The following is a 26,757-nucleotide window of genomic DNA, read 5'->3' on the forward strand; positions in this document are numbered from 1 at the left end:
ACGCTTCCGGGGCGGCCCTGGCGGTGCGGCGGCAGCGGCATGGCGGCCAAGCGCCCCGGCGTGTCCGCGGCCGGCCCGCCGGCAGCCAAGCGAGCTTGCCGTGAGGAGAAGGAGGAGGGGGAATTCAATGGCGCCCGCTTCAAGGCGCTGCTGCGGGACCCTGCCACCGCCAGGAAGGGTGAGGGGCCGGGCCGGGTTGGGTCGGGCGGGGGACGGCGGCGAGCGGCGTGCCGGTGCGGTGTGCGACCTGAGGGAAAGGCGTGCTCTGCCGGCGCCGCAGCGGCTGGAGCGGTTCCCCAGAGATATCTCCTATCCCTAGAGCGGCGTCGCGGGGGGATGGTGACGGTGATTGCCGTTACTGTACCGTAGGCCTGTCCCCGGGCCCCGGGGGGGCGGCTGGCAGCGTGTCACGGACGAGGCCGTGGCTCCCCCGACTGAATCTCTGTCCCCGCAGGTCTGGAGACCTTCGTCTCGGTTGCGAAGACGCTGCCGTCACCTGACATATACGATGTGGTGGAAGGGTACCTAAAGATTTCCATGGAGTGCGCTGAAATATTCAAACTCCTGGATGGAGAAAGGAAGCCTGAAAGCGAAGTAAGTTGGTGGTGGGTGTCATGGTTTAATGACTGGCGGCCTGCAAGTGCTTTCTGGTGTAAAAAACTCTGATAATTTGGTATGGGTTTGGTTCTGTATTTATTTTTCCTTCTCTGGAAGTCACAGTAGCAGAAGCACTGGTCAAGTGAGGAATGGCCTCTTCAGCTCAAAGATGTTCCTCGGTGTTATGATACACACAACCAGTAGTTCTGCCAAAATCAAACTGTTAAGGTTCTTTAAATGTTACCAAAACCCATTTATGAAGTAGTGGAAGCAGTTAAGCAAACAAAATAAAAATAGTCAAGTGAAAGTAATTGTTTTTAGGTAACTAGACACATCTCCCTGACACATCAGTATTTCTAGGAAGCCACTGGTAAAGTTGACTCATTTTTCACACCTGAGCTGAACCCAACTTTTTCTTATCAGAATATAATGAATGAACTGAAGAATTAAAAAACTCTTTTCAATGCGAATACAGCAGCAGCATTATTAACTTAAATCTGCTCACAATATAGAATTGGATAGTGTTCTTTTTAACCTCCAGTTCTCGGTCTTTGCCTTAGATGATCATTTTTGTCTGTGTGATGTTGACCTGTGTCACGTCCAGTGACACATTATTCTTACTTTCTTCAAGATCCTTTTACTGACAGGGGCTAATGCTTGTAATGAATACAGTCCCAGTGCTGTGTGTACTCTGGTCTCATCTAGAAGGAATGAATTGCAAGACTGGAGCAGCTCAGATGTTCTTCTTCACCATGTTTCACTGTGCACTTACTAGCAGTTTTCTCTTAAAGCAGTGGTTCATTAGCCCTAGGCCTTGGCCTCCAGCTTGAAAAGGGTCTTCAAGATCTGTCAGCCTGTGCTGAGGTTTGCACTGCAGTCCGTGGTTGCATCCCCAGAAGCTGTTGTGCATGCAGAGGTGAATCATGCATGTAGGTCTCAATTCGTGTGTGAGGAGGGACCCTTTTTCACATCCGGTTGATTTGTCCAGGCCTTCAGTCAGCACATTGGCTTGAGCTTCCAGCAGAGGTTGTCCCTCCTTACTACTGAATTCGATGAGTTTAGCAAATGAAAAAAAGAGGAGTCAGCTGACCTCCTGTGATTCTCTAGTCTTTCATATAGTATTTGTATAGGGGCTTCCCTGAAAATTAGCACTCTCAGAACTAGTCTTTAGAAGAGGAAGCATTAATCTGGCAGAGAATTCAGAATTTAACTTCCACTTCATGTGTGGAAGTGTTCCTCTTGTGGAAAGGCTTACTCTTTTTTATAAATGGTGTTTGTTACTGTTTGCTCAGCTCATAATTTCAAGCCATACCTGATATTGGCAGATACTAACATTTCTCTATTATCTTACAGATGATATTAATCTTTGAAGCTCTAGAGGCTATTTTACTGAGGACAGCCAGTGACCTCTCCCATTTTTCTGTTGTGGGAATGAACATAGTCAAAAAGTTGATCCATTCCTACATGAGATTGGTCTATTCTGCTTTGTATTCTGAAAATCACAGGTAAGTCTCCTCTGTACCGTTGTGGAGAATCTCTGTCAGTTGCTCTGAATTGATCACGAGAGGCTATCTGAGTCTCGCACGTGTGTACAAGGCATTGCAAAGTTCAGCTTGACTTATTGCTAATAATCCGTCTTTATTTAATGATACTGTTCCACATTTCATAAAATAATTGCAGATGGAAGTCTGTGCAAGTTGGAAACTCTGATATAATACACATCCTAATGCTATATGATGCTTTCTGCAGGCTGTAGTTTTCATCTGTTGTGTCTAGTGAGAGGTAAAGTGGATGGTATCTTGAGTCCTGTTATTTTAGTGCTACTTGGTTTGTGAAGTGAAACATGCTGCATGGAACAGGAAGGAATAGGCTTCCTTGTAGTTGACAGAGGCTGAGCAGTCTGTCTTGTGGTGGTAAAAAGAGCTGCTCTTGAGTTTTTTATTTCCTTATATTTTTTGTAGTCAGATTTCCATGCTTATAATAGAATTTTTTCTTTCAGACTTTTCCTCTGTAGCTTTTCCTGTCTCTTAAATCTAAGTCCATTTTAGACCAATTTTAGACCCACTTGTGTTAGGTAGTCCAGTCTAAACAACAATTTCTCACGCTCTGTGGACAGGGTGAGAGAAGTTCCAAGTGCCAGAGACATTTTAATACAAACCTATGAGGAAGGGAGAGAAAAAAATAAAACTGCAAATGACTTGTCCAAGGCCAAGGACTTGTCTTTCAGTCTTTGGAGAGCCCAGAATTAGAAAAGCATTTTCTGCTTTCCAGTTCATGGACACAACCATACTTCCTGCACTACTGAGTTGATGTTACTGTACATAGAATCCCAAATACAGGTGGATAGATATATTGTAAATAAATTTTGAAACTACGCAAGATCTACGCTTCTTATTAGCATTTAAAGATTACAGCTTTTGGATAAATCCTAGAACTTGCATAGAGAAGGCTGCAGATTTCTGATGGTATTCTGTTGGTGTATGCACTGCTTTTTCAGTGCTACCTCTGAGGTGCAAGGGGATTTTATTGTGTTGAGTCTACATGGGATCTCTGCTTTAATCACATGGCTTTCTTGCAGATTGTCCATGAATGAAACATGATGAGCAAATTCCAGAACCCTTAATGGGTAGTGGAAATTCAGATGATGGAAGTCTGCAGACTTGTACCCCATGGCCCTGTCATGTTCCCATTGAAATAAATGGTAAACTCCTATGAATTTAGGAGTTTCTTGGCACTTCTTCCTTTTATCCTACTTTATAAAGTGAATATTCAGCCTCTCTTTACAGCTTAATTTTTGGGAAGAATACACATAGGCATTCCCTTTTCCTTTCTTCCCTCTCCCTTCTTTCCCACTAATCACTTTCACTGCCTAAATAATGGCTTTGCTTGTTTTAACTCCTGTTCTATTTTCTCAGACAAATTTTCCCAGTGGTCAGTGAGCAGGAATCAAACTGAGTATAGATCTCGGCATTTACTTCATGACAAGACCATGCTGTGTATTAAACTGAAGAAAACCTCTATCATTCAGCTAAAACACAAAAAAATGCAGTCTTAACTTTGCCCTGCTCTCTGTGAGTTCTTAATTTTAGCATCATCTATGACTCCTACGGACCTGCTTATGACAGTAAAGTGCATAAGTGTTTGCAGGAGTGGAGGGTCTGTCCAAAAAACATGCTTGTAGAAATAAACTTTTCACAAAGAAGATTGAAGTTCTTTATGAATGATGGAATAATTTGTGTTTGGCCTAAACCTGTGTTGTGATGGTCATTAAAGTGGTTGGTCACGTATTCAACTAAAGCTCCATCAGCTGCAGCGAGAGCTTTGCGTGACCAGGGCTACTTTCCTAACACTATCTTGGTTGCTTGTGTTGGAAGTGACTCAGAACTACTTCGTGCCTGAAACTTCTGAAGGCCTGGGTGGATTTTGGAGGTGGAGTGGGATAATTTCCTTTACAGGACAAAGGTCTTTCTTTAAATTTTAATCTTTTTATTTGGACAGTTGTGTAACTGTCATCTTGGAAATAACCTGCATGTTTTTCTCTGCCTTTTTCATTTTAGGACGAGCCGAGTGTGCCTTACCCTGTTATCAGCAATGGTGGCTCAAGGGCCAGATTCAGCAAGGGATGTGTACAGCCATTTTGATTTCAATAATAAGTTTCTGCCTGGATTATTGAAAAAAAGATGTAAGAAGGTAAATTAAACTGCTCTGTGCCATGAAATGCTCCATCAGTTTTCCTCTGCCAGCTATTTAAAACTAAGTTGTTCCCAGAGTCTCTTTGCCATATTTTCTTCTGCAAGAACTTAACTCTTCCTTCCTGTCCTGTGTCAGGCTGAAATGCTTCTTGATTGTTTCTAATTGCCAGAAGTACTGATCTATGGGGCAAGAGCTTTCTATCTACTTACATAGGAAACCCCCGGGGGATATTTCTAATTATCTGTGACAGTGGGAGAGCTGGCCTGCACCCTTGAGGTATAGCTTACTTAAATTTCCATCCCGTGCTGTTTTTTCTCATCTTCTGAGGGTGCAGAGTTCCTCAGGGTAACCTTGATTTTACACTGCATTGTAGAATTTACTGCAAAACATCAAAGTGCCTTGTCTGTTTCTAATAAGCTGTGGCAGAATATAAATGTATAGTTTCTGTGGGCTACCCTTTTAATGTCTAAGATGGAGTTAAAGTGATGGTAAGCTTCTGAAAACGATTCAGTGATGCGTTTGGGAAGAGCTCAGTCTTTTTTCCAATGCATGGATTGCAGTCTGGTCCACTGAAATTAATGGAGGTTCTGCAGTTGCAGAAGTGGAGAGAGGATTTTGGTCAGTACTACTATGGTCAGAGTAATTGCATTGGAAAATATAACCAGGAGGTTTAAACAATCTCTTGGAGGAAATCCTTAAGGAGGATATGGAACTAAGTAGAAAACGTAACTCTTCTTTTTCCAAAAGGAACTATTTCTTGTTTCCTCTCCATTTGCTAAAAATAATCAGGGTTGACCTGAACCAGTGTTTCAGAACAAGAATATTTATATTCCCTTCCAAATTTAAGTGTATAATAAATCCAATATTCTTTTCAATGCTGATAGATTGTTTCTAGTTTTTAAAGATGACTTGCAGAATGAGCTTGTACATTTGTGTTGGGTTTGTGCCATCTGTGGTGACAAAAGAGACTGTAAAAGGTAGTATTGGGCAAAAAACATGTATTTTTATTTTACCTTCTGCTTGATTGCTTTGTATATAAACAATTTTGGGAATGTCAGATTTCATGGTTTTTCACCTTACTGCATGTCCCTAGGAGGGCCTCCACCCCTTAAATTAAAGTGTGTGGATGTAGGTAGGCTTTTGACCACAAGCTTATTAGATATGCAAGTAAGGTACAAGGAAAAAGTTTCCAGAAATGGATTGAAGATCTTAGTCTTGCTCAGCTTGCAGTGAAGTTATTATGTCACAGCTGGCTATTAGAGGTGAATTTTTAATACGAAAATATCAGGCCCAAAGCTTATAGCAAAATCTCCTTTCTTTCACTTTATTTCTTCTTTCAACCATTTCATGAGTCACTTCTGCCTTATGTTTAGCCTAGTCACTGCCTTCTTTCAGGCATTTTTACACGAAACAATTTTTGCCCAATAGGTTTCAAAGAAACTACAAATCATGTTCATATCCTGTGATCCTTTCTAGGCAAAGCTTTCATTACTTCCACTGTGCCTGAACCTGTAGTTTTATAACATATTAGCCCCTTTTTAAGAGTTTTTTTTGTTGTTTAGCCAGTCTTAGTTGCGTGACCTAGGTAGCTGCATGAGCAGCTGTGATAGCTGAGGGATGGGTGTAATGCCCTGCAGCTCAAAAATGGCAGTGAGCAACGGGGGTCCCCAAGACTGGTGCTACTCTGGAAGCCTGTATAGTAAGAAATTGCAGCAGCACTACTGCCCTTACTGTTATTCTTGAGTATTTTTGTGAATTCACCAGTGTACCAAGTGGTGCAGAAGTGAGGATGTTCAGTGATGTATGTACAAGGGTTTGCCAGGAAAGCACTGTTAACATTTTCTTCTTTTTTATTTACGGCCTCCCTTGTATATTGAAAATTGCAAAATATGCAAACTGAGACACCTTCCTTTTTGATGTTAATTTTAACAGACTGTGATCTGCTTAACTCATGAGGTTTTTCAAATTAATACACTGTGGATGTATTGCATATAAATGTATGTGTATGGCTATATACAACATGTTTATGGAAGTTGTTTAATTTACCTGTTTATAGTACTTATAATCAATTGTTGCAGTATTAATTTTGCAGTTGGGTACAATCTGTATGCTAACAGTGCCTTTTATCTTTTCTAGGGGAGACCTGATGTCCGTATGGCTTATATTCAGTTTGCTCTCTCCTTTTTAATTGCTGGTGACAATGCAATCTTGACACAGGTCCTGGAATTAAAAGGTACTTCACAATTGCTTGGGTTGTTTTTTTTTGTTGTTGTTTTGTTTGTTTGTTTGTTTGTTTGGGGTTTTTTTAAGGCAGAATCTTTTATAGGTGATACATGAAATATGAGAAATAAGAGCTAATTTAGAATGTAAACCAGTTAAACAGTACTAATAAGACACAAAATACTTTTTTTGATCTTATTAACTGAGAAGCTTTGAACTTCTTCAGTATTCTAGTGAGTACCTCTTCTGCTTGTGAATGATGTTTGCTGTCTGCAAAAACTGTGCAGAAATAGGAAGTTTTTGGTGGCACAGATGTAAAAAAAGTAAATGAGGAAGGGAGAGAAAAAAATAAAACTGCAAATGACTTGTCCAAGGCCAAGGACTTGTCTTTCAGTCTTTGGAGAGCCCAGAATTAGAAAAGCATTTTCTGCTTTCCAGTGAGGAAGGGAGAGAAAAAAATAGAAACTGCAAATGACTTGTCCAAGGCCAATGACTTGTCTTTCGGTCTTTGGAGAGGCCAGAATTAGAAAAGCATTTTCTGCTTTCCAACAATTTCTCACGCTCTGTGGACAGGGTGAGAGAAGTTCCAAGTGCCAGAGACATTTTAATACAAACCTGTGAGGAAGGGAGAGAAAAAAATAGAAACTGCAAATGACTTGTCCAAGGCCAATGACTTGTCTTTCGGTCTTTGGAGAGGCCAGAATTAGAAAAGCATTTTCTGCTTTCCAGTTCATGGACACAACCATGCTTCCTGCACTACTCAGTTGATGTTACTATACATAGAATCCCAAAACCAGGTGGATAGGTATATTGTAAATAATTTTTGAAACTACGCAAGATCTACACTTCTTATTAGCATTTAGAGATTACAGCTTTTGGATAAATTCTAGAACCTGCATAGAGGAGGCTGCAGATTTCTGATGGTATTCTGATGGTGTATGCACTGCTTTTTCAGTGCTACCTCTGAGGTGCAAGGGGATTTTATTGTGTTGAGTCTACATGGGATCTCTGCTTTAATCACATGGCTTTCTTGCAGATTGTCCATGAATGAAACATGATGAGCAAATTCCAGAACCCTTAATGGGTAGTGGAAATTCAGATGATGGAAGTCTGTAGACTTGTACCCCACGGCCCTGTCATGTTCCCATTGAAATAAATGGTAAACTCCTATGAATTTAGGAGTTTCTTGGCACTTCTTCCTTTTATCCTACTTTATAAAGTGAATATTCAGCCTCTCTTTACAGCTTAATTTTTGGGAAGAATACACATAGGCATTCCCTTTTCCTTTCTTCCCTCTCCCTTCTTTCCCACTAATCACTTTCACTGCCTAAATAATGGCTTTGCTTGTTTTAACTCCTGTTCTATTTTCTCAGACAAATTTTCCCAGTGGTCAGTGAGCAGGAATCAAACTGAGTATAGATCTCGGCATTTACTTCATGACAAGACCATGCTGTGTATTAAACTGAAGAAAACCTCTATCATTCAGCTAAAACACAAAAAAATGCAGTCTTAACTTTGCCCTGCTCTCTGTGAGTTCTTAATTTTAGCATCATCTATGACTCCTACGGACCTGCTTATGACAGTAAAGTGCATAAGTGTTTGCAGGAGTGGAGGGTCTGTCCAAAAAACATGCTTGTAGAAATAAACTTTTCACAAAGAAGATTGAAGTTCTTTATGAATGATGGAATAATTTGTGTTTGGCCTAAACCTGTGTTGTGATGGTCATTAAAGTGGTTGGTCACGTATTCAACTAAAGCTCCATCAGCTGCAGCGAGAGCTTTGCGTGACCAGGGCTACTTTCCTAACACTATCTTGGTTGCTTGTGTTGGAAGTGACTCAGAACTACTTCGTGCCTGAAACTTCTGAAGGCCTGGGTGGATTTTGGAGGTGGAGTGGGATAATTTCCTTTACAGGACAAAGGTCTTTCTTTAAATTTTAATCTTTTTATTTGGACAGTTGTGTAACTGTCATCTTGGAAATAACCTGCATGTTTTTCTCTGCCTTTTTCATTTTAGGACGAGCCGAGTGTGCCTTACCCTGTTATCAGCAATGGTGGCTCAAGGGCCAGATTCAGCAAGGGATGTGTACAGCCATTTTGATTTCAATAATAAGTTTCTGCCTGGATTATTGAAAAAAAGATGTAAGAAGGTAAATTAAACTGCTCTGTGCCATGAAATGCTCCATCAGTTTTCCTCTGCCAGCTATTTAAAACTAAGTTGTTCCCAGAGTCTCTTTGCCATATTTTCTTCTGCAAGAACTTAACTCTTCCTTCCTGTCCTGTGTCAGGCTGAAATGCTTCTTGATTGTTTCTAATTGCCAGAAGTACTGATCTATGGGGCAAGAGCTTTCTATCTACTTACATAGGAAACCCCCGGGGGATATTTCTAATTATCTGTGACAGTGGGAGAGCTGGCCTGCACCCTTGAGGTATAGCTTACTTAAATTTCCATCCCGTGCTGTTTTTTCTCATCTTCTGAGGGTGCAGAGTTCCTCAGGGTAACCTTGATTTTACACTGCATTGTAGAATTTACTGCAAAACATCAAAGTGCCTTGTCTGTTTCTAATAAGCTGTGGCAGAATATAAATGTATAGTTTCTGTGGGCTACCCTTTTAATGTCTAAGATGGAGTTAAAGTGATGGTAAGCTTCTGAAAACGATTCAGTGATGCGTTTGGGAAGAGCTCAGTCTTTTTTCCAATGCATGGATTGCAGTCTGGTCCACTGAAATTAATGGAGGTTCTGCAGTTGCAGAAGTGGAGAGAGGATTTTGGTCAGTACTACTATGGTCAGAGTAATTGCATTGGAAAATATAACCAGGAGGTTTAAACAATCTCTTGGAGGAAATCCTTAAGGAGGATATGGAACTAAGTAGAAAACGTAACTCTTCTTTTTCCAAAAGGAACTATTTCTTGTTTCCTCTCCATTTGCTAAAAATAATCAGGGTTGACCTGAACCAGTGTTTCAGAACAAGAATATTTATATTCCCTTCCAAATTTAAGTGTATAATAAATCCAATATTCTTTTCAATGCTGATAGATTGTTTCTAGTTTTTAAAGATGACTTGCAGAATGAGCTTGTACATTTGTGTTGGGTTTGTGCCATCTGTGGTGACAAAAGAGACTGTAAAAGGTAGTATTGGGCAAAAAACATGTATTTTTATTTTACCTTCTGCTTGATTGCTTTGTATATAAACAATTTTGGGAATGTCAGATTTCATGGTTTTTCACCTTACTGCATGTCCCTAGGAGGGCCTCCACCCCTTAAATTAAAGTGTGTGGATGTAGGTAGGCTTTTGACCACAAGCTTATTAGATATGCAAGTAAGGTACAAGGAAAAAGTTTCCAGAAATGGATTGAAGATCTTAGTCTTGCTCAGCTTGCAGTGAAGTTATTATGTCACAGCTGGCTATTAGAGGTGAATTTTTAATACGAAAATATCAGGCCCAAAGCTTATAGCAAAATCTCCTTTCTTTCACTTTATTTCTTCTTTCAACCATTTCATGAGTCACTTCTGCCTTATGTTTAGCCTAGTCACTGCCTTCTTTCAGGCATTTTTACACGAAACAATTTTTGCCCAATAGGTTTCAAAGAAACTACAAATCATGTTCATATCCTGTGATCCTTTCTAGGCAAAGCTTTCATTACTTCCACTGTGCCTGAACCTGTAGTTTTATAACATATTAGCCCCTTTTTAAGAGTTTTTTTTGTTGTTTAGCCAGTCTTAGTTGCGTGACCTAGGTAGCTGCATGAGCAGCTGTGATAGCTGAGGGATGGGTGTAATGCCCTGCAGCTCAAAAATGGCAGTGAGCAACGGGGGTCCCCAAGACTGGTGCTACTCTGGAAGCCTGTATAGTAAGAAATTGCAGCAGCACTACTGCCCTTACTGTTATTCTTGAGTATTTTTGTGAATTCACCAGTGTACCAAGTGGTGCAGAAGTGAGGATGTTCAGTGATGTATGTACAAGGGTTTGCCAGGAAAGCACTGTTAACATTTTCTTCTTTTTTATTTACGGCCTCCCTTGTATATTGAAAATTGCAAAATATGCAAACTGAGACACCTTCCTTTTTGATGTTAATTTTAACAGACTGTGATCTGCTTAACTCATGAGGTTTTTCAAATTAATACACTGTGGATGTATTGCATATAAATGTATGTGTATGGCTATATACAACATGTTTATGGAAGTTGTTTAATTTACCTGTTTATAGTACTTATAATCAATTGTTGCAGTATTAATTTTGCAGTTGGGTACAATCTGTATGCTAACAGTGCCTTTTATCTTTTCTAGGGGAGACCTGATGTCCGTATGGCTTATATTCAGTTTGCTCTCTCCTTTTTAATTGCTGGTGACAATGCAATCTTGACACAGGTCCTGGAATTAAAAGGTACTTCACAATTGCTTGGGTTGTTTTTTTTTGTTGTTGTTTTGTTTGTTTGTTTGTTTGTTTGGGGTTTTTTTAAGGCAGAATCTTTTATAGGTGATACATGAAATATGAGAAATAAGAGCTAATTTAGAATGTAAACCAGTTAAACAGTACTAATAAGACACAAAATACTTTTTTTGATCTTATTAACTGAGAAGCTTTGAACTTCTTCAGTATTCTAGTGAGTACCTCTTCTGCTTGTGAATGATGTTTGCTGTCTGCAAAAACTGTGCAGAAATAGGAAGTTTTTGGTGGCACAGATGTAAAAAAAGTAAATGTAATATAACTTTGAGGCCATAGATTCAATAAGCAGAAAAAAACTTCATGGCCTCCAGCCTTGGAAATGGCAGTGCACACCTAGACCCACCCAGCACAGCTGGCCTTCATTTCCCTGTTAAGATACTGAAATTCTCTGTAAACTGAAGTTCTCTAATTTTGGGATGCACAGGTGAGCCAAAAGATGATACACGTGGTTGAAGAAGTAACCTACAAATATTTGAGAATCAGTCAGTGAAACAATTGTGAGTCCTTCAATGGAAAGGATAGGCATTTACACAAGTTTAAGTACTGCATAGCACACTAGGGCCTGAAATATATTTGAAGTTGACAGATAACTGTTGCAGTAAGTGTTAATAACCAAGTTGGCAAATTAGCTAGTTACGATGCCAGTGTGTTTGGCAGCATTACCCCTTTATCACTTTAGTTACAGACACATTAGCCTTCTGAACTCTGATTGCAGCCATTTGGTTCATCCTTAAATATAACAGCAAGGTAAATGATATGACATTGTAGAGAAATGGGTATGAATTCTCCGAAACATTTTAGTATGAAAATAGCTTTCACATTTTCACATTTGAAATGTCTTCTTAGATTTCATTCCAAATATTCTTCGCTCTGAAATAAAGGAAGACAAAGTTTCTACTGTCAATCTTCTACTTTCCACACTGAGAACAAAGGTATGATACACCCTTGATACTGCATTGTCTTCTGTTGTCTATTTTCTTTGCTGCTGGAAGCAGTCTTGCAGTAATGTCCCATGAATTGTACAGTTCTTTAAGATGTTGGCACTGTGCTGCTACTGAAAGTTTGTCAGTGTGTCCATTACTGATAATATTGAAGATTGGTAGCTTTGCTGTATTATTGATTCAGGACTGAAGCTTGTTATGCTTTTCCAATGCCATCTTTTAAAGGAAGTCATTGCATTGCTTGTACTTGGATGCTAATTTCGGCTCATCTTTAATGTGTGGTGTGCAACAGATTCCCACTGTTTCATGGTTTGCCATTGCATCAGTGCCAAGCCTGAAGGTCAAAAGAGCTGGAGTCTTTTTGGTTGGTCCAGTGACATTGAGATTGGTCCTTCACTTAATGTGTCTCATGCCAAAATGAGGAGGTCAGCTAGATTTGACTAGGTTTGTTAGCTCTGAACTAGGTAATGGTGTACAATCTTCTTTCCAGGAGAAAAAGGATTTTGTGTGTTTTTAGTATGCGGACTGTGCCATGAAATGGGTTTCTAGGAGCTGTCTCATTACAGTTGAAGGGTGTGGGGTACCATTCTCCAACCAGTCTTGGCAGGGTTCTGTTGAGCCACATCCTGTGGTACTGATTAGCCGGTCTTTGGACTTGATTACTATTAGGATGATAAAGTTTCTGCTGCAGGAGGTACATCCAGTCAAAGGTATTTCTTGGTGGGATAGAGGAAAAGGTAACTTTTATCATAAAATTGTCTTCCTGAAAAGTTCCCAGAGAAGTTTTTATGAAAAAGGAAGGGTACATAGCACCTGCTGTCAGGAAGTACTGTTGGAGAAGTAAGCCTGCTCCTCTTTGAAGTTGTTTTTTCTTATTCTTTCATAGCAGACAGAAATAACCCCGTGATATAGCAGGGTTGAGACAGAAAATTTGAAAGCAGGAATTGGTGAAAGTTGTGAGAGTTGCTTTAGTCTTGACTGCCTTTCCTGTGCTCTGTTGTTCCTTAGCTTCTGAGCGCAGCAGTGCCTCTTTCACTCTGATGCACCAGCTTATTGCTGCTGTGGGTACAGTAACTGCACCAGATATTTATTTTATTTCTATAAAGATGTTTTAAAAAATGTTTTTAGTTCCACAGTCCATGATTTTTGGGTCTGTTTTGAATTACTGCTGCAATGTTGCACAAGCTGTTGTATGACAAGTTGAGAGAATGAAGAAAACATAGTTTCAAACTTAGAGTGTAACCAAAGAGCCTACCTCAGACTCAGGCTTTTCACAACTGACAATTGAAAGCCAAAAATATTCTTTAATTTTTCTATTGTGATAACTTTGGAAGAAGAAGAAAGAGGCTAGCATTTAAATGTAAAATAAACTTCCTTGAAGCTTTGTTTTCTAAATTAAGATTTTCCCATGTGGTAATCATACATTATGTACTGTTACATTATTGATGAAACCCAACACACTGTATGACTCCATTAGTTCAGGAAAATGAGAATTAAAAAAGTGAGGACCAGAGAAGACAGTAGGAGAGCTTTTGAGAATTTCCTCTACTGTTTTTTCCCCTCTCATTCAAACTTTATTTGTGGTGGGTTCTACCATCTCTGCCATCAGGTGTTCATGATCCTAGTCTGTGGCTGTGCTACTCTAAATATGTTCTGTGCTCTTTACTTAAACTTGAAAGTTTATCCTGTTCAGCATATGCAGTGTTTGCAAAAGTTGGTGTAGAGTCCTATGGCTTCAACCATATCAAGATGGGGTTAGGAGCATGTGAAAGAAGTGTTAATGGGACTGGCAGAGCCTTTTGTCTGCTGTAGTGAGGAGAGTGAGCCCTGTGTGTACCAGAAGAATGAATCATGTTGCTAATTTGCCATTATTTTGTGATAACTTGCAGTAAACAAAGAGTTGTCTGTTTGTGTTTTTTTTTTCTTGTTGTTTTCAGGTGGTTAAAAATAAAAATATCACCAAAACCCAGAAGGTGCGCTTTTTTACTGCGGAAGTGTTGATTCACATCGCTTCACTTTACCGGTGGAATGGGATTACTGATGTCAGCCCGGAGGATTTAAAGGTCCGGTAACTTACTTCTGTGTAACTCCCAGTCCTTGTTTGCTTTCCCTTACCTCCTCCTCTTGCAACCCAGAGGTTTTGAAATAGCTCCGATTTACTCTAACCTTGGTGAGCCCAAGAGGGATCTGCTGAGGCTATGTAAAAAGAAACCTGACTTTCTGCTGCTCCTCACTGCTTGAGGAGGAGGGTTTGTTTCCCCTCCCTGGTTGCTGGAACTGCAGTGCAGATCTGTTAAACCAGGGAGAAATGGAACTTTTGGGTGTGAGTACTGTATTCCATTGCCTGGGCACATTTGTGTGTCTATCAAAAGCAATGTTCTTACCACGTGCCTCATACCCATTCTACACGCTGATCTGATATGAGAGCTAAACTCCCAAGATGTTTTCCAGCCTTTTCATCATGCACTGTTAGAGAGGTTGCCAGGGTTGCTGAGGTCTGAGCTGTCACTGATTCTACCAGTCCATGAAATACCATTCCTAAAGTCATAGATGAGGCAAGGATCAGGTCTGCAGCTGATGCGTGTGTGTTAGTACTACAGATGTTTTGTCATCTCCTCATAAATAGGTTCCTTTTTTTCATTTTTATTTTAATACCTATTTCTCCACTGTGGAGAGTAAGGCCAATGCAAAGCAGTCTATTTCCCCCCCTTTCACTGTGGAGAGTAAGGCCAATGCAAAGCAGTAGAAAGATTTCTATGCTCAACTGGGTTTTGGCTGCAGACTTTTCATCTGTGTGTTGATTAATGCTTGATCTTTAGAGGGCCAACTGTTCTTCAAAACTTCTGACAACTGCCTTCTTATCCTTTCTCTACTGGATGTTTATGCCTGATATGTTTCAATCCTGATATATTGCAAACACCCTTTGGAGAAGATCTGTTTCTAGTAGGCGACTGCTTGGAGCTGTGCAAATCTATGACCCTATTCATAAACATGCATTTCAGTTTTCAGTAATTTTTAATTCTTACAATTCCATGCAGTTCTTGTGAGTCACATGGTCTGTGATTTCCCAATCCCAATGGTCAAGAGACTTCTCATTCATTAAGAGCTAGAGTTGTGCTGGTTGTAAAAGGTTAATGGAGCCTTGGTTCACTTTTTTTTTAGTTTTTGATTGACATAGATATTTGGTCTCTTCTTCCATTTTTGTCCAGTAACTGTAATGGCATTGATACCTGACATTTCCGTAAAGCATTGGCATATTCAGTTGTTAGCTATCTGTCTTTCTTGCCCTGTATTAAAGTTGTTCCCATATCTGCCAAATTGGCCCAAAAAACCCCATAGACATGCTTCTTTTGCATGCTTTATGCTGGAGGTTTCAGTGGGGGTTTTTTGTGGTTTTTTTTTTTGTTGTTGTTCTTTCTGAACTTTCTCATGGTGAATCTGGCCTGCAAGGTTGAAAGTTAGTTATTTCAGAGTAAATATTAGGTCCTTGACTTGAAGGTCCCAGGATGGGCTTGCCCAATTTATAGAAGTTTTATATCACTACTTTTCTTTAGCTTGACTTTTCTCTATCTTCTTCTATCTGACTTCTTTGCAAAAAGCCCCAAGTCAGTATTGCCCTGCAGTTAGTACATATATACCTAAATTTAGGAGGTTTGCTTTCCTTGAAACAAAAAATATGGTAATAGTTAATGTGTTTAATGCAGAAACTGAAATGTATCTTGTTAATCTGAACAAAAGCCAAATTATGTTTTAGCATTTCTGTATAAAATGCTTCATAGAATTTAGAGAAGAGTGAAATGGATGTAAGATTTTCTTCTGCAATACCAAAAATCATATGCCTTTTTTACTCCTTTCTGATTTTTATAGGTAACTCAAGGTTCCGAAGAGGTGGGAAAGATGATGGTACGGGAACTTGTTCATAATTTTTTAATGGATGTCTGCTGCTCTCTGAAACATGGCATAACTTTCTATGATCCAAGTCTTGGAACTTCTGGCAAGTAAGTCACCAGACAGCTGAGATTGTATGTATGTTTTGTGCTGGGAACAAGAGAGACCTCACGAGTTGTCTTGCCTTTGCCAGTAACTTTACTGAGTTCTGCTTCTGTCTCTCTTTCTTCTGTGGCAGAACAAATAAATACATTGGGGGTTTTGTTGTTATTGTTTTAGCTTCTCAAGATCAAACTTTTGGATCTCCTTCTACTTCTGCGTGCTAGAGTAGAGAATGCTCTGCCTTGTTCACAGGGACTTAGGCAGTGGTCATGTTTCTCTCTAGCCATCTCTGTGAATAGCTTACTGAAAGGTGTGGTTTTTGGACCATAAATTTTTGATGTGACAATAAAGCATCGAAGCTGCAGTGTTAACCAGAGGGTGGTGAAATTTGTAGTCTAATTTACATTTTGTAGAACCAGACATGGTATATTGCAGGTTCTAGCAAAATGCTGATGTTGATTTCAGTAGTGATAGAATTTGGCCTGCATCATCTAATCTGGAAGCACCTATTTGCACTACTGTTTCATTTTGCTAACTAGTTAAAGTACATGTGCACTAAGATTATGGCTGATGGAGAAAATAATTGAGACTCTTGTGATTCCATGGAGGTGTTCTAATAGGGTAAGTTTATGCTTTATCGCATTAGCTGGGCAAGAAAGGTACTAGATTGCAGTAGCAGGTATTAATACTGAGTAGTGCTAGAGCAGGTTGTTCCTTGCTTTAAGCAAAATCTTAACAGGTATTCATCTGGCATCTGTGGTATTCTCACTTTATTTAGTGACATACAGAAGAAAACTTGATGAAAAAAAAGACCAAAAACCTGAAAGGCCACAGAAAATACTTCCAAGTTTAATATGAAGTTTTAATTCTACATTTTTAGCTTTGTGAAGTTTGGCTGGAATATTTCTGAAACATTGTTGTTTTAATTAAAAATAATTACCGTTTGTCATGCAGAAAACCTGGAGGTAAATTCATTTCTTCCTTTTCTGAGTATATGCTCAGAAATTATGCCAGCAGTGTGAAAGGTCTTGCCTTGAGTTTACCCCAGCAGCAGTTAGAGCAGTTGCAGAGTTAGCGATAAGTGTAAAGTATCAAAATAGGGATTTCTTTTTTAAAGTATTTTTTTGTCTTCAATAGGGGAGGAAATGTGGTGCTTCTGCGTTTTCTGCTTGGTTTAAAAACTGCAACAGAAGACGAAATGGTTGCTGATCTCATGGTGAATATTCTTAAAGTATGCCCAGATTTATTGAATAGATACTTTAAGGAGACCCAGTATTCCTTTGTTCCTAGACTGAAGTCAGCTTGGATGGACAATCTGAAGTTGCTCAAAAAGGTAAGAGTATGAATGATGCGCACCACATCTCCACAGAAAAATGAACGCCCATTACTCTTTCTCTCTTCCAAAAATTGTTTTTGTTAAACAGTAGTGCAGAATTATGCAAAATTGTAATAGGAAAGATGGTAAAGTCAATTGTTCGTGACCTACTGAAAAGTTACCAAGCCAAGGAACTTGGTAGTAGATTACTAAGCCTGCCTTTAATTGCTTTTATTACAGATAGATACTATAATGCCATTCCAGTTTAAAAGTAATTTGAATTTGATACTGTGCAGTAGAGAGCCCAGCCAACCTGTAATATGCCCATGTTAGGTATAAACTAACTCTGAATTAATGAATTTAGCTGAGGTCTTCCTAGGAACAAGGAACAAGATTTCATTGATTTCAGAGGAGCCAAGCTAAGGATCAGGGACTGGGCTTTTTGGTTTTGTTTCAGAAGCAGCTGCTCTGTACCAGAGGAAACTCACAGGTCTGAAGATGTGTTGTCTTCACAGCTGTAAACACACAGTGCTTTTAGAGTTTATTAAAATCACTAAAAAGCAGACAGGTACAATATTTCATAAATAATGATTTAATGATTTTAAAAATAAACCAGTCCAGCAGTGGGGAAGTTAGGTGATGAGGTTTAAGTGAGCTAAACAGGAAGGACCCAATGGTTATGAAATAACACCATCGATTACTGTAGGTATGTTAGAAAAGAAGCAGCAGGGTAAATGTCAAAGATGGCAAATGGGGGGGGGGAATGGCATCCTGTTTTCTGTGGGTGCTCAGGAAAATGAGCCGTGCTTCAGAGCCACAGCTGCTTTAAAATGTGTAGACATAGAGTGAGTTGGAAGGTCATTTGCTAACAAGCTGTGCTCGGAGCAGGAGGCTGTATAAACACTTAACTGAACTGGGAAAGAAGGAATTGACATAAAAGGCAATGGGAGATACCATGCTGATGATACATTTTTTTGAGCAACATTGAAGCTCAGCTAGAAAAACCTTTTGACCTTTTTGAGTGTTCCTCTGACTCTGCTTTAGCTTAAAATGGGCAAGTAGGATATATAGTATGTTTGTTGAAAAGGGGTGGCCTTTAACAAGGGTGCAAGCTGCATACAGATATTCCATTTAGTTGAATAGAAATGTGGGGATGCTGTGTAGCATTTATGCATAAAAATTGATATTTAGTGCTGTCATTACTTTTGACAAGTCAAAGCCCTTCTGTGAAATGCTCCCCCAAAGAAGCTACTCTCTCCAGGACTATATCAATGTTGATTAAAATGTTATTTTTATTTCAGATCTATGAGGCTCAACCAGAGATTTCCAATTCTTTTAAGACTTCAGAGTTTATTCCTCTTCCCAGGTTGCTTTCTATGGTGATGGTAACAACGGTCCCTGCAGTGTGCAATAAAATAATGTTCACCCAAGGACTAAATGTAAGAGCAATCTATAGTATTTCAGTGGATTTTTCTGTCTGAGTTAATACTGTTTGACTTAAGTGTGTCATCATCCAAGCAGTTTCGTAAGTTGGTTAATTATATATATTTTATATTTTCTGTCTTAGCATAAAGCTGGTTTGGGGAAGCACTGCAAAATTAATTAACACATTGATACTGCTTCCAAGAGGCATTCACAAGCACCAACTCTGTCAATGCTCACTAGTGGTTTAGGCTGTGAATCTGAAAACCAACAGAGTCTTTCCTGGAAGCCAAGGTTTAGGAAGTAATTAATTAGTTAACAAATTTTAACATATATTCAGAGTACAGATTATGTGCAAAGGATAAGAGAAAGCACTGAATTGTCATTAATTCAAATTCCTTCTTTTAGTTACCCAGCATAGTAGTGAAGCACAGCATACTGTCACTTGTGTCGATGGTACTGAGAAGAGCCTTGAAGAATATTGAGTACTGTTTGAATGAAGAAACCTGGCAAAAGTCAGAGATCTACACAGTCTCAATGATGCAGGAGTTCGTACAATTGTACAGAGAAGCCATCAGCAAGGTAAAAAATAAAAAAATAATGGGGTCTAACATGAGTCATTTTGCAGCAGAAAACTACTCCTTTGCGCTTCATCCCCAAGTGGTTGTGGCCTGGGAGCCAGGAGACAGTATCTTTGCAGCAGGGAGAGGAATGCTGCGGGTTAAAAGGCATTAAGAACTGGTGTAGTAGCAGACTACATTTCCTAAAAAAGCTCTGTGATGGAAATGCAAATAAAATTTTGTTGTGAGATAAATTTTTAATGTTGACAGCTATTGTGCTGCAAATTAATTCCAAGAGCAGGCTCAGAAGGAAGTTATACTCCTGGTTCAAGGAAACTATAGCCAGCAGAGTTCATACAGAGTTAGAAGTTACTAGGTAAGGTAGCACTTGGGTTGAAAATATACCCTGAGGATAAAGAACCGAATGTAAATTTTTCATAGGAAACTATTTCAATAAAATGTTTTTTTCCAATTGTTGCGTTCTGCAGAAGTGAAAGTGTACTACTTGATTTCAGATCTTTTGCTGATTGTATACAACATCAGTTTCAATCTTTGTGAAGAATAGCAAATCCTCTGGTTGGTTGATTGTGAATGTATTTATCACAGTAGCTTTGTCTCATGCAGGAGAACTATTGCAATTTACTCTTTTTGCTTCTAGCTTTTACCAGACATGAACAATATAGTGGCTGCCTGGCAGTCCCTTCTGAAGCAAGAGAAAGAACACCACGATGGCCAACAGGAGAAAAAGGAAAGTGATGTCTCCACTGTGAAGGCGATGGCTGAGACAACAGAAGTTGCTGAGCAGCATGGTAGGCAAAGCAGGTGGAGTTACCCCTTCTTACATGTGTGTGAATGGGTGTTGTGAAATCCTCATCCCATGTAAGGTAGTTAACTTCATCAGAGTCCAGATGTCACTTGTGCATTTACTACTAATCTTTGCTTTGTTCAGTTCTTTGGGCAGTTTAGGTCTGACCAGTGTCAGAATTGTCTAAGAACACAGTTTGACAAACACGCTGCCATTGCTACAAGTAGGTTAAGCAGTTTGCCTTTCAGCTGTCACAGAATCACAGAATGGTGAGGTTGGAAGGGACCTCTGGAGGCCACATTGTTTAACTCCTCTGTCTAAACCTGGTTGCCCAGGACTTTGTCCAAACAGCTTTTGAGTATCTTCAAGGATGAAGACTCCACAACCTCTCTGGGCAACCTGTGCCAGTGCTTGGTCACCCTCACAGTAAAAAAGCGCTTCCTGATGTTCAGAGGAAACCTCCTGTGTTTCAGTTTGTGCCCATTGCATCTGGTCGTGCTGCTGGGCACCCCTGAAAAGAGCCCAGTTCTGTCCTCTTTGCACCCTCCCTTCAGGTATTTATGTACATTGATGAGATGCCCCTGAGCCGTCTCTTCTCCAGGCTGAACAGTCCCAGCTCTCGCAGCCTTTCCTTGTAGGAGAGATGCTCCTGTCTCTTCCTCATCTTAGTGGCCCTTTCTTGGATTCTCCAGTATGTCCATGTCTTCCTTGTACTGGGGAGCCCAGAACTGGGCACAGCACTCCAAGTGTGGCACCATCAGTGCTGAGTAGAGAGGAAGGATCACCTCCTTTGACCTGCTGGCAGTGCTTTGCCTAATGCAGTCCAGGATACTAGTAGCCTTCTCCATGGCAAGGGCACATTGCTGACTCATGTTCAACCCAGTGTCCACCAGGACCCCCAGGTCCTTTTCTGCCAACCTGCTTTCCAGTTGGATGTCCCCCAGTATATACTGGTGAATCAAGTTGTTCCTCCTCAGGTACAGGACTCTGCAAGTCCCCTTGTTAAACTTAATCCTTCTGTTCTTGACGTATTTATGCAAGGAGTATTTTGCAGCCACAGAATAAAACAGGCAGGGAAACTGATACGTCTGAAAAATACTTTTTTGAGGTATTATAGTTTGGCCAAGTTGTTTTACCATGAGATCATTTTTCTGAAGTAGCTAGTTACTGTGGCTACACAAATGCTTGTGTTGCTGTAGCACGGGAGTAAAAACATGCCAAGTTTTAAAAGAGGGAGAGAGGGTTGAAGTGAAGGCTTCAGTTTTCCTCTCAAAACTAGTGTCCCTCCTGAAGACTTGCTTTCATAGTCCCATTGCAAGAAACTGAAAGTTTTATTACTCTTTGTAGCTTGGCTAGCAGCCTGCAATGTTTTACTTATAGAATGAAGGTAAATCTACAGCCAATTTCATGCCCTTCACAGAGGATATTCCACAGTGAGACTTCCTGGAGCAGAGAATTTTTAAGTGTATGTCCTTCTGTGTGTGGCTTTGGGCAGCAAAATAGTTGTCAACACTGACGCTCCGAGGCTCTTTATTGGTAGAGTGCCTGCTGAAACCAATGGAGCAGCTAATCTCTAAAGTACTGTAGCTGTAGTTTCTCTACGTACCAGGGTGATAATTCTGCATTACTTACTCTCAGCTCACCTTTTACAGCTCTATTTGCGCTGTGGCCACTCGAGAATTCTTTTTTAATGGGAGTTGAGACTCAGGCAAACAAAGACAAAGTTTTTGCATGGCATCCATCCAGTTCATCATGGCTCCCTGAGGGAGACCCAGTTAACAGGAAAAAAGTGGGTGTTAAAAAAAAATTCTGGCTGCCCTTCATTTGTTTTGCTTCCTTTCATTAGTGACTGGACAGCAAGTAGCTTTTATGTGTCCTCATGTTATAAGCTAAAAGAATCTTTAGCTGCTGAAATAGCTTTTCCTAAGAAGTGAACAGCTGCCCTAACTGGGGTTGATGTTTCTCTCATCCAGATATTTGTCTTCCTCTTGCCAAGAGGTCACATTGAGAAAGTATTATTTTGAAAGAGGGAAGGGAAGGGAAAGAAAGAAACTTTTAACTGAAGTAATAAATAAGTAAGAAATTAGTGTACTGTCTCCTGCAGTTCCCCAGTCAAACTTACATGGCATTAGGTAAATATTGTCCCCAGAAACCAGCGGTGTGACCGTGTCTTTGCCTTCACTTTTTTCTGTTGTTCAGCCTTAAATTGAACAGCAGCTGGACTGATTTGATTCTTGTAGTGAGAGTTATAATGTTGAGATTGTCTTTTATATGTGTGAGCACTTTAATGGCAAATATCAATTTAAGCACTGAATAAGCTGGTTTAGTTTTTAAAATATTCAGACAAGAATGCTGGGGAAGAAAACTGGGGATTCCATTTTTTTTTTTCTGTTTCTGTTAATGAGGAAGATAACTGATCGTTTCATATACAAGTCTATTGGAAATACAGTTACTGATTCTCATGTTGGATAATGCAGATGGTACACTTTTCTTTCTTGGTATGAAGGAAGGAGAAACTAATTATGTAAACACTTTGTTTAGGTTCAGATGATGCTGAGACATTGTTTCTGAAAGCTGCGCTGCTTCAGGTCGTATGCCTTTATCAGAAGGTTGTGCCCCACTTGGTAGCACGGAGCAACTTTGATTTTAGCAAGCTGATAAAAGGTATGTGATGGGTATTTCTATTACCTTCATTTCTTTCTTCAGCTATTTAGAAAGTCCACAGCAGAAGGGAACGTTCGATCTTCTGTGTAGACAGAGAAAGAACTATTATCTAAATGTCACTCATTTCAGTTTCTTCATTGTGTTGGCATTTATTGTTGCTATTTCTGCAATACTCTGGCACTCTGCCCTCTTAAATTCCATAGCTGCTCTGCTACACTCAGTTGTTGTAAGTGATAGGTTGCCCTACAGTCTTCCTCTTTGTGTGTCATATTCTTACAAAAATTTGGACTTTATGGGGTTTTAATTCTAATGTTTCTGAGGAAGGCATGTCCAACTCTTACTGAGATTTGGGGGTGTAATTCTCCTATGACCTATGTCAACAATCCAACATAAGTAAGTTATTTCCAAACTCTTCGTAGCTGCAATGACAGAATTTTTTTTTAACAGGACAGTTCACAGAAAATTTGGGGTGGGGAAGAGGCACATCAATCTGGAAAATCTTTTATTATTCAAGTATTTTTTCTATTTGCTGTGTTTTGAATTACTCAGTTTGGCAGCGTGTGGGGAGAAAAACAGTATTCTGAACGGTACTATCTCCTGGGGAAAATCTATATGAGGAATCACTTTAGTGATGTTGTTGTATTTTTGTCTCTGATGTCGTGTTTGCAGAGGGTATTCCTCTTCAGCAGAGTAAACAGAGACGTTCTGTACCTGCTTAATGCAGCAAGGATGATCAGCTACCAATTATAGGCTGTGGGCAAGATATGATAAATACAGCCATTTAAAATTGGGACTGGAGGAGAGAGCAAAATGCTGTTTGAGCATCATTGCTGTCTGTGGGCCACCTGAGCTTGTAAGCCAACAGACTAGAGCAACTATCTGTATTTTAGGCAGGTCTGGGATGTGTAAGAATGGGTGTTATATAAATGCCCTAATTGAAGTTTGCAGGGGGAAAAACGGGCTTTAAACAAAAAAACCCTTCTGAATCAACTGTTGTCTAATGCTTGAGGGTTTTTTCCCCTCTGTCAAGGCATGTTTAATTGGCTTGTATACTTGGTGACTCACCAAATGGCATATCCCGTTTATCTTGTTTTTTCTTGCAATGGTCTGCTTTTTGAAAATGGACGAAAGGCAGGACACCTTTTTATGAGGCAGAAGTCTTTGATGCTATGTTTTGTTATAGTATTAAATAATAAAATAAAAAAGTTGAATAGAATGGAATGGAAAATAAAATGTCATGCTCAAACAAATGTAATGAAGTGAGCCTGGGTATTAATTTTGATGCAGGTAGTATGGTAGAAAATGATGGTGTAAATTAGTCTTGAAATTTCACCTCTCAGATACCAGCTTGAGTGTTCTGTCCTTCCTTCCCCTCATCCTGATTGAAACATACACTCCAAAGGCAGCGTATTTTTATACCTTGTAGCAATATGTGCTTTACACAGCTGGTACAGTTTTATTGCTTGATCTTACTGATGGCTAGACTTTGTAGTGATGCTGCATTTTTAAAATGTATAGTTCTCTCTCTAATGTGGACCACAAAGATACTACACAGATGATGAAAACCACACTGAAACCAAAGCTTTATAAAGTTGATCTCTGTATATAACTTAACTGAGGTTAAAACATGGGCAGGACAGTTTTTGGAGGACACTGCAAGGGTCTGTGCAGAGCTGTGTGACTTCTAAAGTGAATAATTCTGCAGCTGTGCCAAAGCAGTTGTTGTGAGCAGGTGATAAAAGTGATGTAGGGAGAGGCAAGTGTATAGTTCCGTTGCCTGTAGCAAATATTGTAATAGTATAAGCATTAAGATTTGTTATTGACTTAAATTCTGTATTTTGGTTTCCAGTTTATCCATCCTCTTTATTTCCTGTAGGACACAGCTTTTCAGGGTCACTGAGACAGATAGAAGAGATTTTGTATTCCCATGCACTAGTAACACCAGACGCAGGTGTTAGTCTTTTCCCCACTGAGGCCTGGATTCCAGCCTTAAAGTGGCCAAACATAACCATAGTGTGTCAAAATCTGTGGATTGCCAGCTTATTTCACAATGTTGTTTTGAAACCCTAAATGATTTATGTTCCTGAAATCTCAGGAAGATATACCAAAATAAAGTTAATTGTATTGCTTTCAAACCTCAGGTATCGTCACGGAAAAGGGCCTAAGAGAGGAGGTCCCCCCTGTTCTGCAGCACCATATACTGAAGGTAGCTTTGGAACTTCCTGCAAATAAATTTGCCTGGTTCAGACTACAGGTAAGAGACTTCACAGTAGATTTACGTTTCTTTAGCCTGTTGTCCTCAAATCTTTACATCCGGCACTGCCTAGTTTTAAATTACTCACAGTCCAGTTATTTTAGGAGATGGCCTTTTTGTAAAACCAGTTAAACTTACAGTCTTAGCATTAGTGAAGAATCAGTTCTGAGCTGAAAAGTTTTTCTACAAAGGATAGAAATTTTTGCTTCCCTGAAGAGGGCTGGACAAGGTTTCCTTCAGCTCTCCTTGTCCTTGGAGAGGGGCAAGAGTGAGAATTTGCTGGTTTCCACTTGTCTGGAAAGCCTGAAATTTCAGTCCAAGGAAGTGAGCTGGTGATAGGAGCCATCCCACCCATTACCAGGGAAGATTCTGGCATTTGCTAAGGCTCTCCTTCCTCTCCATGATTACTGGAAACCTTCGGGGCCCCTGCTCTACTTTACTGCATTCCTGTAAAGTAAGACAGCTGTAGAGAGCCTGCTTTTCATGTCTGGAGAAAAGAGTGGGCCTAGCTTTGTGGGGAAGCAGAGAGACCCATGGGTGTTGTGACTGTCACCCTGCTTTGTAGGAGATTTTCTGTCCTTTCCAGTTGACTATAAAGGAAAACTGAGGAGAGAGAAGAGCAAGCAAAGGAAAACCTGTAAGCAGGCAAAGAAGCTTAAGTATTTTCTTGTGGCTTTGTCCTTCTAGTATAGACAGGTTTTAACAGGAAAGATAAAAGCTAAATCTGGCAATGTTACAGGGGGTTACAGTTGTTAGACATCAAATGCAAGTCAATGAGAAAAGTAGGGGATGTGGCTGAAGGATCATCATTTATTGTTCAGATAGTGTTCAGCATCTCTATGACTAGCGTTGTTTTCGTATTCTTTGTGGATCAGTCTCTTAAATGACTATGTTTCTTGTTCAGGCAGTATTTGTAGGAAATCTGAATTCCTAGGGAGAATAGAAATAGAAGTAGGATGGATGATTGTGGAGGAAGATGGCTTTATCTTGGACCCTTGTATTGGTGTTTCTGTTATTTCTCTCTTGTTCCACATTCTAAAAAAATCTCAGTTTTCTGGCTCACTGAATGCAAAGTATTATAAATGATCCCATTCATTTCTGGCCTTGGTATTTTTGGGTAGGTCTATAAAATAGTATGCTTTTATTACATATCTGCTTCAGTACAACATAATCCTGTACAGTGTTGCTGTACCAGGGGAATTCTAATATATTTTTCTTTTAGGATGTTTCTGAGACAGAGAAGGTATCTGGTGAAAGATCGGTATTCTATTTACTGATGAAAATGTTTGTTACGAGTAACCATTCTCACCTGAAAATTTCAACAAAAAAACTGATCATCAAGGTAAGTGTTTGATCTGAAATATCACGATATTTACTATATCTCATTAATCTAAAATTTCTGTGTTTTGAAATTTTTCTTAAAGCTGATACCTTTACTGCATAGTTGTGTGGCCAACAGTCTTCTTTCCCATTTTCTGTGACTGTTGTTGGAAATTGCTGTAAGATAACTTCCCATTAGCTAAGTATTCTATGAAAATAAATGCTGTCAACTGAATTTGCTTCAACAGTTGATGAAATAGTAAGGAAAATTTCTTTGTTGTTTGTCCACCCTCCCTAGGCTGAATTAATTCTGATACTGTAATAAACTGATGTAGTACCTGTAAAGATCTTGACATTGATCAAGAAGAGATTATTTTTGATCTTTCTTTTTTCCATTGCTCTAGTCTTCCTAAAGCCTTAGCTAGTTTGCTCTGGCTGTGCAAAATAGTCCTGTTTTTTACAGCCTGATACAAGCTGTAATGCAAGGAGTACTTAGGTCTTAAAAATTAATTGAAATCCCCTTCTGTGC

The 26,757-nt window shown here is 39.7% G+C and overlaps 1 protein-coding gene across 2 annotated transcripts in view; it reads left to right on the forward strand.

Annotated features, from left to right (window-relative positions):
- The first annotated feature begins 31 nt into the window (after positions 1 to 31).
- URB1 (URB1 ribosome biogenesis 1 homolog (S. cerevisiae)) overlaps positions 32 to 26,757 on the forward strand; it is a 59,947-nt gene continuing 33,221 nt past the window's right edge. Inside the window, exons 1-15 of one of the 2 annotated variants that reach the window (XM_014938259.1) lie at positions 32 to 178; positions 455 to 594; positions 1,951 to 2,102; positions 4,155 to 4,287; positions 6,427 to 6,523; positions 11,804 to 11,889; positions 13,836 to 13,961; positions 15,766 to 15,896; positions 17,026 to 17,221; positions 18,505 to 18,642; positions 19,034 to 19,207; positions 19,844 to 19,994; positions 22,532 to 22,654; positions 24,796 to 24,908; positions 26,131 to 26,250. In XM_014938259.1, coding sequence (XP_014793745.1) covers positions 40 to 178; positions 455 to 594; positions 1,951 to 2,102; positions 4,155 to 4,287; positions 6,427 to 6,523; positions 11,804 to 11,889; positions 13,836 to 13,961; positions 15,766 to 15,896; positions 17,026 to 17,221; positions 18,505 to 18,642; positions 19,034 to 19,207; positions 19,844 to 19,994; positions 22,532 to 22,654; positions 24,796 to 24,908; positions 26,131 to 26,250 — 2,019 coding nt within the window. In that variant the 5' untranslated portion in view covers positions 32 to 39. Of the gene's footprint in view, positions 179 to 454; positions 595 to 1,950; positions 2,103 to 4,154; positions 4,288 to 6,426; positions 6,524 to 8,529; positions 8,659 to 10,797; positions 10,895 to 11,803; positions 11,890 to 13,835; positions 13,962 to 15,765; positions 15,897 to 17,025; positions 17,222 to 18,504; positions 18,643 to 19,033; positions 19,208 to 19,843; positions 19,995 to 22,531; positions 22,655 to 24,795; positions 24,909 to 26,130; positions 26,251 to 26,757 lie in introns of those variants that run through there. The other variant, XM_014938258.1, reaches the window with a different exon arrangement.

Source organism: Calidris pugnax, unplaced genomic scaffold, assembly GCF_001431845.1.
Source record: "Calidris pugnax isolate Ruff unplaced genomic scaffold, ASM143184v1 scaffold25, whole genome shotgun sequence".
Taxonomy (NCBI): Eukaryota; Metazoa; Chordata; class Aves; order Charadriiformes; family Scolopacidae; genus Calidris; species Calidris pugnax.